The sequence below is a fragment of the Sorex fumeus genome, unplaced genomic scaffold, assembly GCF_029834395.1.
Source record: "Sorex fumeus unplaced genomic scaffold, SorFum_2.1 ptg000094l, whole genome shotgun sequence".
Classification (NCBI taxonomy): Eukaryota; Metazoa; Chordata; class Mammalia; order Eulipotyphla; family Soricidae; genus Sorex; species Sorex fumeus.
Genome location: NW_026606151.1, coordinates 21,742,204 through 21,755,943, shown reverse-complemented (window position 1 = coordinate 21,755,943; position 13,740 = coordinate 21,742,204). Strand labels below are relative to the sequence as shown.

General features: G+C 49.2%; 1 protein-coding gene across 1 annotated transcript; it reads left to right on the top strand.

The window, feature by feature from the left end:
- The first annotated feature begins 4,095 nt into the window (after positions 1-4,095).
- On the top strand, positions 4,096-12,754 carry GPX6 (glutathione peroxidase 6). The gene is made up of 5 exons (XM_056132175.1): positions 4,096-4,185; positions 7,925-8,078; positions 9,596-9,713; positions 10,433-10,532; positions 12,510-12,754. The coding sequence occupies exons 1-5, from the start codon at positions 4,096-4,098 to the stop codon at positions 12,708-12,710; spliced, it is 663 nt and encodes a 220-aa protein (XP_055988150.1). The 3' UTR covers positions 12,711-12,754.
- Positions 12,755-13,740: the final 986 nt, after the last annotated feature.

The window sequence follows — 13,740 nt, the reverse complement described above, 5'->3', positions numbered from 1 at the left end:
GGGCTCCCAAGTTCTGTCATGCTTCCTCTTCGTACCGTCCATCAGGGTCTCTGCTAAGAGGTTTCAGATCTTCAAAGTGTCGCACACTGCACAGCACAAGCCAATCACGTACCATCATTGCGATGCAACTTCTCGGAGGGACCCACATTACAATAACAAGCTCAGTCCTCCCTGAGGGGCAAAATCGTAGTTTCTTGCCCTGAAAGGTCTCTCCCTTCCTTACGACCAGTGGGTACAAATGCAGGTCACTCCTAGGTGACCCGAGACAACTCTGGCTCATTTTATAGTCATAACAATGCTTTGACACACCCAGCTTGCACCCACCAGAGCCATGAGAGTTTCATAGTTACCATGGCAACCAATTAAAACGGCCAAATATGGTCAGGATCTCAGACTGCAGTGGGGGTGGGGTGGATGAGTGGAAGGAATAGGAAAGGCATCTAAAACCACAAAAAGAAGCCAAGCATAAAAAAAAAAAGGTGGATCCTTTTTTGACTTTAGCCCTTAAAAAAACTCTGCTTTAGGGGGCTGGAGTGTTTGCCTTACGTACAGCGACTCTGGTTCCATCCGCAGCTCCATATGTGGTCCCTTGAACCCTCCAGTATGAAACCCTGAGCACCTCCAGGTGTGGTCCCCAAATACAAATAGAAATAAGTAAGTAAACACTTAGAATAAGTAAATAAGTGCCATGTACAATAAGCTGTTTATTTACAGTAAGCTGCTCCCCTCCCCTCAGTCATTGCCGAGTTTTCCCACGCTGACTCCATTATTTCCTTGAGGCAGAATTTTTTTTTTTCTTTTGGCTTTTTGTGTCTCATCTGGTGATGCTCAGAGGTTACTTCCTGGCTTGCACTCAGAAATTTCTCCATTAACCATTCACTTGACTTTTTGTTTAATTATTGTCTTTTTATGTTGTTTTGGGGTTTTTTTGGCTTTTTTTTATCACACCCAGCAATGCACAGGGGTTACTCCTGGCTCTGCACTCAAGAATTACTCCTGGCAGTGCTCAGGGAACCATATGGGATATTGGGGATCGAACCCAGGTCGGCCGCATGTAAGGCAAATGCCCTACCCACTGTGCTATCATTCCAGCCCTGTCTTTTTATGTTATCGATGTGTTTGTTTTTGCACCACACCAGACTGTGCTCAGGGCTTTCACTCAGGGATCACTTGTGGCGGCTCAGGGAACCCTGTGGGGTGCCCGGGATTGACACTGGGTCAACTGCATGCAAGGCAAGCGCCTTATCCACTCACTGTACTATCTCTCTAGTACAACTTTGTACTTCAAATTACTTTTTTCTTTAGGTGCATCATTTTCTCATAAATGTGTTTGGTAAGGTAGGAAAGTTCTAAAGAGACCACTCTGATTTACACTTAATTTTTGATCCTCATGCATTTTTAACCTTCTAACCCTCCTCATCTTGAATTGGGTGAAGTTTGGGACTTTGGTGTCATCTGCACAGGTCCCTGGGCTTTCACGGAGGCATCTGGGCCTGCCACATACTTTCTGAAGGTGTGTTACTGATGCTAAGGCCTCCTCCCCCAATCTGCTCCCGGAAGAACCTGGATTCTTGGAAACTGGGAAGGGGGAAGAGGGGAAGAATGGTGTGTTCTTTCCTAGCTAGCTTTCTTATCTATTGCTCCTGTCTTAGTACCAGGGCAGGGGATCGGGAGAGAACCAGGCTCCCACATAAACCAAGGACGTTCCCAATGCCATCCAAAGTCAGCTGCCTGCCTGCTTAGTTCTCGGGTCTCTAGGCCCTGCTGTTTCCAGGGAGAGAAGAAATTGCTCCATATCACTAATACAGACTGTAAACCGTTACCCACCATTCTAGGGTATGGCCCAATGGGGGAAATAACTCTACGGAGCTCAGTTTGCACAATTAGAGAGGAAATTGCATCAGAAATCACCAAAGTAGGGGGCTGGAGAGAGCACAGTGGGTAGGGGGCTCTCCTTGCATGCGGCCGACCCAGGTTTGCTCCTCAGCACCCCCGTAGGGTCCCCCCAGCCTCTAGATTCCTTAACCACCTATTTCCTGTGTAAATCCCTCTTGATAGAACTCAGTCCTCACCCAGATAATCCAGGCTAATCTCTGGGAGGGATCAAGAGCCTTAATCGCACCTTCCCATCTTTGCCACAGAAGATAACATTCACAGGTCCCAGAGATTAAAATCTCATCTCTTTGAACAGCCATTATTTCAGAGTTGGGATTTTGGATCAGAACGCACTTGACTGTGAATTTCAGGTTGACAAATAATGGGTCTATAACACTGTGAAATTACCTAGTTGTGATCTCTGATCATATTCTTGTTTAGGAGGGGGACAAAGTACTAACCTTCTGGTTATTTGGGTGATGGTTTTTTTTTTTAAGTTCCTAGATGTGCCTGATCGAGTTCTCTTCTTCTTCTTCTTCTTCTTCTTCTTCTTCTTCTTCTTCTTCTTCTTCTTCTTCTTCTTCTTCTTCTTCTTCTTCTTCTTCTTCTTCTTCTTCTTCTTCTTCTTCTTCTTCTTCTTTTTCCTCCTCCTCCTCCTTCTCCTCCTCCTCCTCCTCCTTCTCCTCCTCCTCCTCCTCCTCCACCTCCTCCTCCTCCTCCTCCTTCTTCTATCTGTGATTATTGATGGGGGGGGGAGTGTGGGAGGCTGGGGTGCACACTTGGGGCAATTCTCAGCAATGCCTCAATTGCTCAGGGACTATTCCTAGCTCTGTGTTCAATAGTGACCATTAGTGGGCTTGGGTTGGAACTTGGATAAGCCACACACAAGGCAAGCGTCCTACCCCCCCCCTACTGTTTCTCCTGTCCAAATATGAACCTATTTTGTACTCACAACATCCAGGAAGTTACCCAAGTGTCACAAAGATGGAAAATTAAGACACATAGATATTCACACTTCCAGAGACAAGGAAGCGGATCGGTCCTCCAAAGGGGTTAAAAAAAAAAAACTCCAAAGACTGAGTCCTAGTCTAAGTGACACTGAGCTTTGAGCTGGCAATGGTAACAGGCCAGAGATGGGAACGTGTGTGGGCTGTGCCCGAAGAAGGAAGGGCGCTTTCCGCGTGGCTGCACAGGGGACCGGCTGCCGGATCCGGTTTTAGTCAGGGCTCAGGCCTCTGAGATCAGAAATCGGAGATAAGGAGCCTTGCCTTGCGAGGGAGAGAGCGAGAATCCAATCCTCGCCAACCCCAGAGAAAGCCTTTTTGTGCGAACCTGAAAAGCAGCTTAGAAGTGGGGGGAGACGTTCTCATCCAGTCAATAGGAGGGAAGCGGAAATGGAAAACTCCTGCAGACAGCCCTCTGGTCAGCGTCTCACCAGGGTCTCACTAGGGCCTCCGGGAGACCACGGTCCCTTTCAGAGCCCGGGACCCGCGCGCAAGACCGTCCCCAGCTCCGTTGCCAACGCGCGCGCCCCTTCCGTAGCGCTCCTGTTGCAACAAGCCGGGCTCCGGGTGCAGAGACCGCTGGGCCAGCTAAGTGCAAAGTGCGTTTGTTGTGTAGGAACTGCAACGTGCTGGCTGAGCGAGCACGGTTGGAGGCGACTCGTGCCACCCTAAAGAGCCGTCGGACTAGCAAAGCCCGCTCCAAGTCCCGGCTGCGCGGGAGGGGGGCGTGCGCGACCCTGTTTCAAAAGCGGACCCGGATGGGGGGGGCGGTTTGCACTCCTGGGGGATCCGCATCTGGGAACTGCCGGTCACTGGGAGGGGCCGAGAAAGTGATAATGACGATGATGATGGTGATGATGATGATGAGATAAAATTGGACAAAACCCAAAGCATCACTCCCACCCCGCCTGCAACCGGTGGTCCAGCGCGCGGGGCGGGGGGGAGGGGGGGGCGAACAGGTCCGGGTGGGGACCAGGTCGGGGTGGGGTTTCGGCTCCGGGTGGGGGGTGGGTCGGAGTGCTGGCAGGTCCGGGAGGGGGCAGAGCGGGGGGCTGGGCTGATGGGCGGCAGCAGGAGGATTAGGGGGCGGGGAGGGTTAGGGGCGCGTCGTGAGTGCGGCGCAGCGATTGGAGGGCGCGTTGTGGGCGGTACCCCCCAGGGGTTCATCAGCACCCCGGGGCGCTCAGAGTGACCCTCGGGACTCCCCAGCCGGACCATGGTACGACCCTGGGCCTCTGGGCTCGTCGCGCTCCTCCTCGCGGGCTTGACCCAGGCGGTCCGGCAGCCGCAGCAGCAGCCGATGAAGGTCAGCGTCCCGCGGGTGGGGGGCTGGCAGGGGGTCTCGCTTGGCCTGACCCCAGAACCCCAGCCGCCAGCCCAGCTCCAGCAAACACGTGCCCGGACCCTGCCCCGCCCCTGGGGAGAAGCTCCCCTCCCCCATCCCCGGGCATTCTTCCCTCCCTGGAAGGCGGCCGGACTCCTGGCTGGACCCCCGCCCGGCCCCTCGACTAGACCTGGACCTTGGGGCAACCTTGGGGGGCCCGGGAAAAGGGGAAACCGAGCAAGTGGCAGGACGCTCTTGGGCAGGCTGGAACCCCAGGGGAGGAGGAAAAGCCAACGGTGCTGAACGTGCTCAGAAGAGTTCCAGGGACAGAAGTTTATCGGGGCACAGAGAGGTCCTTAAGTTGGGGCCTGGGTCGGTTTGATTTTAGGGGACAAGGACTCGCTCTGAAGTCTTGATGCTGTTCTTCCCCCCCCCCCCTCCAGCCCTTCAGATCTGTCCCTTCCTCGGATGCCGGGGGGAGCATCCTATGAAGACCCCGTGTGTTGGGGGTGGGGAGGTAACAGGGTCCAGCCTTCAGGGTTCGAATCTCTCACCAGCGCTTTCTCTCCCTTGTCAAAGGTAGAGTGAATCCAGCCTTTCTCAGTTTTCCGGCTCCTAATCATTACCTGGAGGGCTTGTGAGAACAAGATTGCTGGGTCCCCTGGCCCAGGTTTTGGATTCAGTAGATCTTTGGGGTGTCTAGGAATTTGCCCCCCTTTCTGACATGCTCCCAGCTAATATGTGCTGGGGATGGAGTCTCCTCAGACCACTGCCCAGTTACTGGGTTGTGTGAAATAGATGATGCTTTCAACTGCCCTGGGCCTGTGTACAGGGGCTGAAGCACTTGCCTTGCACAAGGATCAATCCCTGGCACCTGTTGGGGTGTAGTACTGAGTACCACCAGGTGTGATCCCTGAGCACAGCACCAGGAGTAAGCCCTGAGCACTGCTGAGTGTGGCTTAAAAAATAAAAAACAAACAATAGAACAATAAAATGTCCTAGACAGGGGGCCGGAGAAATAGTACAGTGGGTAAGGTGCTTGCTTTGCAGGCAGCTGGCCTGGGTTCAATCCTGGGCAGCCCATATGATCCCCCTATGAGCACTGCCTAGGGTGACTCCTGAGGGCAAAGCCGCGAGTAACCGCTGAGCATCTCCAGGTGTGTGGTGCGCCCCCTCTCCCCCAAGAAAAGAATGTTCTAGGTTGTTGAACATCCGTTTCCGGTTATGAAAGAATGCAAGGCAGCACCTGGGTCTTCGTCAGTCATAGCTCCCTGGTGAGGGTGGAATTTGTTGGAGAAACTCAACGCTAAGCATAAAAGCTGTTTTGTGGCCTCCTCCCCCAAATAGCCCTCAGCAAACTGGAACGGAACTGAAAGGTGAGCCAGAAAGTCAGAACTCATCAAACCTGCAGTGTTCTTGGGGTTTTCTGCCTCACTTCACAGGGTGATAGCCAGGTAGGGGACCCAGCAGGAGGTAACAGGAAGGCAAGGACAGGGCAGACACACACACGTGGTGTCCCCATCCCAGGGTTTCTGTGGTTTGGTATTTAAGTATCAAGAAAGGCAAATGCTAGAAATTGTTAACCCAGAGCTGAGAGCGCATGGAGGAATTCGGAGGTGCGGCCGTAGGTGAGCTCCCCTCCCCCAACCACCCAAAGTGGTTCTCTTGGGCTAATGTTCCCATGTATGGATTCTTGAATGTGCACATGTGTCTGTCGATTCCTGGACACGGGTCAGGCTTGGCTTTCTTCTGTCCAGGGCTTGTCAAGGAGACAGTACACCTCACACCCTGATAAGAGGTGCACAGGTGAATGAACAGGCTTACATTGCCTGCTGGCTTCTCTCTTCCTTTTAAATTACCCAGAAACTCTGTCGTTTTTCTCCTCATGTCCTGAGATCTCTTCCAGGCCCTGCCTCCCCTGGGCTTGCTTCTGGGGAGGGAGTCTCTTTCTTTGGCTTCCTATTCTGTAATCTCAAATCAATGAGTAGTCCAAGCTGTTTCTCCCAAATTTGGGCATGAGAGGAGTGTGTCAAGAATGAGCTTTTAAAAAAATACTTTCTTCAAACACCACGGTTTACAAATATAATATAGTTGTGATGGGCTTTCAGTATTCTAACACCAATCCCACCACCAGAGTGGCCTTCTTTTCCACTTTTCCCATTTTCCCAACCCTGCTCCTTAGCAGACACACAATAACTTATTTCCTATTTCTGGTTACAACTAAGGGGCTAAATGGATTATCAAAAATACTTTAGTAATAGAAAACTTGTGAAAATTATTATATCTCATCACTGGGTTGTTGTCTTTGAGGATTTACTAAGATGTCTATTGCTAGTTGAGCCTTCTGTGTTATTGTTTTTGTTTGCTGAGTTTAGTTGGCTTCTATTTTACTTTCCTGTCTAATTTGGTGTGCTCTTTTTTTTTTTTCGTTTTGGGTCACACCTGGCTATGCACAGGGGTTACTCCTGGCTCTGCACTCAGGAATTACTCCTGGCGGTGGTTGGGGGACCATATGGGATGCTGGGAATTGAACCTGGGTCGGCCACGTGCAAGGCAAATGCCCTACCCTCTGTACTATCGCTCCAGCCCCTAATTTGGGGTGCTCATAATGAAATTTCAGTATTGTGGAGTTTGGAGGTGTTGTGCAGTCACATATGCGGCCGCATGGTCCAGAAACTTCAGGATCTGAAGGACTGGGCTGATGAGTTGACATGGCTGCCTGCCTTGAATCTGAGAAGACCCCAGAGTTAGCCCTTGCCTTGCATGTGACTGACCTGGGTACAATCTCTGGCATCCTACACAGTCCCCCAAGCACTGCTATGAGTGATACTTGAGTGCAGAGATAGGAGTAATAACAGCTGAACACTGCTGGGTGTGCTGCCCCAGCCCCCCCCCCCCCCCCAAAAAAAAAAGGAGTGAGGTTTTGTACGTAATAGTAAGTACTGATATTGGCAAAACACATGTGGGTGTCAGCCTCAGGAGGAGCTAAATTTGGGGCCTGGGAGGATTACAGTGTAAGAAGATATGGATGAGAAATACATGTAAAGTTTATTTCTGCTGCAAGAAACTAGAAATTCTGTTGAGATTACTCGAGAACCTGGTCAGAACGATAAAATAGCAGATAGGGTGTTTGCAATGGTTAGTTCTGGCATCCCATATGGTTGTTGAACTTGATAAGAGTGATCCCTGAGTACAGGGGCAAGCCCTGAGCACTGCCAGTGCAACCCCATAACAAAAACAAACAGAGTGCTTGAGAAGGGCTGGAAGGACCAGAAGTGAGTTTTGGGCTGTGGAAGAGAGCATGATGTAGGAACATGGAGATACTGTGTATGAATCTGGGGCCAGAGAGTTTGGACAGGCGTTAAAGCGCTTCCCTTGCATGAGGCCAACTGCAGGTCTATCCTGCACACCACATCTGATCACCAGAGTGAAGCCAGGACTGACTCCTGAACACAGTTGGGTATAACCCAAAGAACGAACAAAATAAATGGTTGGACTCTTCCAGAAATAAGGAGAACATTCTGAAGTGCTTGCTCACCACACTCCAAAGGATTTTACGTGAGAAGACATTTTCTAGCTGTGGCAACAGCCATGACTCAAATCATTACTTGACACAATCTCTCTAATTCTTAAGAGCTTGGGGGCATAGCCAGGGAGTTCTTTGATACCTTTGAAAAACTCCACGGATGTTTTTCTTAGGGTTATTTTCATTCCATTCCAGGTGGATTGCTATGAGGGGGTGACGGGCACCATCTATGAATACGGGGCACTCACCCTCAACGGTGAGGAGTATATCCAGTTCAAGCAGTACGCGGGCCAGCACGTCCTCTTCTTCAACGTGGCCACCTTCTGAGGCTTGACAGCTCAGTATGTTGGTGAGAACTCATGTTCCAATTCCTTGGGGATGAGCTTCATCCGATGGACCTGTGCCCACTCAGAAACTCTGCATTTTGCTAAGATGTGAGAGCAGGGAAAAGTGGTTATTCTGTGATTCTACCCCTAACCTCTCCCTCTGCTCTACTCCTTCAAAAGCCAGAATTTTCAGCAGATCTGAGAATTCTCCTAGAGATTTAGTCAAAGACCATCTGGAACATACCAGTAAGGGTGGAGTTGTTGAGTTTGTAGCCCAAATGTTTTTTATTTATTTTTTGCTTTTTGGGTCACACCCGGTGATGCTCAGGGGTTACTCCTGGTTCTGCACTCAGGAATCACTCCTGGTGGTGGGTGGGGGACCATATGGGATGCTGGGGATGGAACCCAGTCTGGCCGCGTGCAAGGCAAACGCCCTACCCACTGTGCTATCGCTCCAGTCCCTGTAGCCCAAAGTCTTGAGGGAGAGCATATCCGGTAGGAAGCAGCAGGATCGCTCAGGAAGATGTTCCATGTTTGGTACTTTAGACAGAACAGGTGTTCTCTACAAAGCTACGGTCTCAGCTTCTTTTTATCTCCTTTCATAAAACACATCGTTTCAGTGTAAAGCAAACTGCAATTTCATAAGACATATGGTTTACAAAATGTTGATATTTAAAGTGGACATTCAGCAGGTGTAATGATGTGAATGTTGATGTCCCCCTAAAATTCACATGTTGCAATTCTTTCCTGTGTGGGCAGGGAGGATGTTGAATCACTCTCAGGGTGGCACTCAGGGGCTATTTCCAGTTCTGTGTTCAGTGCTGCCAGGGATCAAACATATGCGCTTTAAGTGCCTTACCCCCTGCATTTGCTCCCTGCCTTCATATCTTGATTTATTTATTTATTTATTTGCTGGAGCGATAGCCCAGTGGTAGGGCATTTGCCTTGCACGCAGCCAACATGGCCGACCCGAGTTCGATTCCTCCGCCCCTCTCGGAGAGCCTGGCAAGCTACCGAGAGTATCTTGCCCGCAGGGCAGAGCCCGGCAAGCTCCCCGTGAAGTATGTGACATGCCAAACACAGTAACACAAAGTCTCCAATAGAGACGTTACTGGGCCCGCTCGAGCAAATTGATGAACAACGGGAGGACAGTGATACAGTGACAGTGATTTATTTATTTATTTTTTGGTCACGCCTGAAGATGCTCAGGGGTTATTCCTGGCTCTGGAACCATATGGGATGCCAGGGCTCAAACCCAGGTTGGCCACGTGCGAGGCAAATATCCTACCAGCCATACTATCGCTCCAGCACCATATCTTGAAATTCTAATCCCCATATGATAGAAGTAAATCCCCATATGACAGCCAGGGACCTTTGAGAGATGCTTTAGCTGGGGTGGAGATGTCATGAATGACGTTAGTCACTTTTATCCATTAGTTAATAAGTAATGAAATAATTCACGATAGTTTCATGTGTTCTAACTACGGTCAGAGTTTGGCTGCTAGCCAGGCTATTCATGCTGCTCAATCTTCACCTCCAGAACTGAATGCACTACAGGAAGAGCTGAAGCCTTTGGGTGTTGTTCTCTTGGGCTTTCCCTGCAATCAATTTGGAAAACAAGAACCCGGAAAGAACTCAGAGATTCTTGCTGGGCTCAAGTGAGTGCCTGTATGGGTCGCTGTGAAGTCTCTACCAATATTTCTCTCCCACATTCTGCTTAGAGAGGCTCTCATTCTGGAAATATCTGGGGTGAATCATAAATCAATAGGTTTGAAAACATCACCGTGATGCCTTGAATTCAATCTTAGCCTCCTGGTACTCAAGTGTACTATCTTTGAGTTCTCTGAGATCAAGGAAAAATCCTACAGAGAAGAAGGTCAGGAGCAAGGAGACAGCTTTTGAAACAAATGAACCAGGAATTCTGACTTTGAATTATTGTCTTTAAAGTTTTTGGGGGGATACACTCTTTGGGGCTTGGGGGATGCTACAGTGTTGGAATTGAACTTGGGGGTCCCACATGCAAAACATACACTTCAGCCGTTTGAGCTATCCTTGCCTTCCACTTATTTTATTTATTTATTTATTTATCTATTTATTTATTTAATTTTTAAATTTTTTTTTTATTATTGAAACACCATGAGGTACAGTTATAGACTTGTAAAGTTTTTGTGCTTGGGGCCTTCCACTTTTTTAGAATTCTCTACCGGTCCCATAAGCCTATATATAAAGCCCTGGTCCCCAGAGACCACTCTTTCCTACCTCCCCTGTCTAACACATCTTCCTCTTCACCTCTAACTTTCTTTCTAATGCAGGTGGGCAGCCATTGCCATTTAATCTTGTCTTAACTTGGTTCCTGGGAATATTCTGCTTTATGTAGGTATGTACGTCCAGGTGGTGGATTTGTCCCCAACTTTCAACTCTTTGAGAAAGGAGATGTAAATGGAGAAAAAGAGCAGAAGATCTTTACCTTCCTGAAGGTAAGTGAACAGAAACCTCCCTCGGACTGGCCCAGTAGGGGATGTCAGGAAAGCATGGAGCTTGTGTCTAGGACTGAGGTTAGACTACTTCAAATAAATGTTCAAATAAGTTCAAGTTTATGACAATATCTGTTGTGAGACCTTTGTCTCAAGTAGGGAAGCATGTGGTGTCATAGTTCTGACATGAACTACAGTAATTTATTTAGCAGTCATTTGTCATACCCTAGTATATAAAAGGAACTGTGCTGTGCTCCCCAGCAAGCAAATAAATAATTAAAAGGCAGAGCCTCTTTCCTGAAGAAAATAGTATCTTATCAGGGATACAGAAATAGATCATGTAGAGTGGTGGATGGTAAATGCTGGAGTCACAGAATGTTAGGGCCACAGAAGACTAGAATGGAGGAATCACAAGTATCTTTTAGTCCAAGTTTCCTAAATGGGGGTCTTCAGAATAACAAGGTCTTTTTCAAACTTTCACCCAATCGTGGGCAGGGTCCAGTTAAGCACTGACCTTGCATGTGATCCATCCCTGGCATTGCCAAGAGTGATTTTTAAGCACAGAGCAAGGAGTGAACTCTGAGTGCAGTAGGGTGCAGTAAAACAGAGAGAGAGAGAGAGAGAGAGAGAGAGAGAGAGAGAGAGAGAGAGAGAACACTTGGACTCATCCACAATAAACTGCAAAAATAAAGACAATGTAGAGAGTGTTTTTAAAACAAAGTTTAACTTACTGAATATAAAATACCACCATTTAGCCTCATATTGATATTAGGTGGATATAAATCGTCATCATGTTGCTTAAATCTGGTGATGCTCTCAGTTTTATATTCTTCAAATACAGAAAATTGTGGAGTTCATGCCCAATTCAATCAGCCTAATCAGTGGCTGAATAAATAGCAGTACTCCTACATTAAAAAAATAAAATAAAATAAAATACTGGGGCTGGAGAGATAGCACAGCGGGTAGGGCGTTTGCCTTGCACGCGGCCAATCGGGGTTCGATTCCCAGCATCCCATATAGCCCCCTGAGCACCGCCAGGAGTAACTCCTGAGTGCAGAGCCAGGAGTAACCCCTGTGCATCGCCAGGTGTGACCCAAAAAGCATAAAAAAATACTGAAAGTCTGTTACTTTTTGGGGTCACACCGAGCTGTGCTGGGGGCCGCCTCTGACGGTGCTTTTGCCTCAAGGAGCTCAAGCCCAAACTCCTGCCTGTGAAGCCTACTCAGCCGCGAGCCCTCCCCACCCCCAGCCTCCGTCTGCTACTGTTGATGGGACAGCTATGATGAGCTTCTTTTTATTTTTTTTTAATTAAAAAAATCCATGCTCAGGAGACCCCCAGGCCACTCCCTGTAATACTCGTCCAGTTCAGTGTGGGGTAGACTTAACTTTCACATTTTCAAAAAGAATTTGTTGGTTATTCTACATTAACTACCAAAAGGCAGTTCTTCTGGTACCTTGAATTTAAATGGAGCCTCCCCCCCCCCACCTTTTTTTTCTAGACAAGAAAACTAAGATTACAGAGGCCCAAGAGATAGGACAGGGGCTAAAGTACTTGACCTTGCACACGGCAGACCCTGGTTTGGTTCTCTGAGAACCACCAGGTCATGTTCAAACCACCCACCCACCCACCCACTCTCATCTCAAACCATAGAAACGTTCTAACTAACTAGCGGAAACGGTCTTTTGCTGGCATGCCATGGGTAAATCCCAGCGGTGGTGGAGACGCGAGGAAAGAACCGTTTTCTAGTCATCCTGGTTCTCTGATACTCAGTTGTTTGCATCGCAGCTGCTGTGTTAGTGCTGGGTGTGTAGAAAGGTCTGCGGTTCACTGGGAGTCTGTCCGGGGCAGATACACACTGGCTTATGTATGCTGAGAAAAATAACGGGGATTCAATTTAGAGTGAAATCTAGCCCAAACGGTGTGGAAACGGAGGAGCAAAGAAATCAGGTTGCCTTTCCGTGCTTTGTGTCTCTCTCCAGAACTCCTGCCCCCCGACTTCTGATGTTCTGGGCTCCCCGGACCACCTCTTCTGGCAGCCCATGAAGGTCCACGACATTCGCTGGAACTTCGAGAAGTTCCTGGTGGGGCCGGACGGTGTGCCGGTCATGCGCTGGTTCCATCAGGCCCCCGTGAGCACCGTCAAGTCTGACATCCTGGAGTACCTGAAGCGGACTGAGTAGCCAGCCAGACCCCCGCCCCGCCCCTCTTTCTGCTAGAGCAGAGCCCCCCCTCCAAGGAAGAACAGGTTTAGGGGAGTCCCCCTTGCTCTGCCTTCCTCCCCCAGCCCTCCGCGTAGCACACCCCCCAGAACCACCCACGGATGCAAATGTGAGTGTGTTTGAAGGTGAAAGAAAAGCAAAAGACCAAATCTTTGGCCCCCAACATCCAACTTCCCCTGCCCTCGCCCCCTAATTTGATCTCCACTCCAAAGAAAAATCTTTTTTCAAGGTAGATGCTCACCCTACCCTGTGTTGCTAAGAAAGGCAACTCCAACCCTAGTTTCTCCTTGCTGAAAGTTAAAAAACAAAACAAAAAAACCAAGGAATCAGATGCTCAAGATGCCTCCCACAGACTCTGCCACCAAGTCCTGCACTGCTGGACCCTTGATCAACTCTCCTGTGTGATTCTCTTGAGGAAACGAGGGCAGAAAGCTCACCTCAGAGGGAAGGAGGGACATCTCCATGATGGTGGGTCCCCAAGCCCCTCGGGGTTGGACCCTCCCTGACCCCTGCCCGGTGTCTGTCCCTTTGTGCATTCAGGTCACGGCACCCTGGCACTGATGTCCCCTCGTTCTCAAGGAGGAGTTTTTGCCTCACCCCGAGTGCCCGTAACTCTGATCCCTGTCTCAAATTAAAACTCTCTGTTGCAGCTGCACTTCCTGTGATGCTCCCGATTTCGTATTGTGTCTGGAGTCAGATTACTTCTTTTCCCTTTATTTCCACCCTGGGTTGGGGCTCTGGAGGGCACGCTGGCAGTGCTCAGGACTCTTCCTGGTAGGGCTTGGAGGAACCAGGATGGATGCTGGGGATTGAACCCGGGCTGGCCACCAGCGCCCTACCCACTGCACTATCTCTGTGGCCCTTGAAGTCAAATTACTTCTTTCTCTCTCACTTTGCCCCTACCCTCTTGACCACCTTACCGAATGCTTCAGCATTTTGTTTTTCTGAAGATGACCATGACGAATGAGGTGATGATGCAAAAATCTTTATA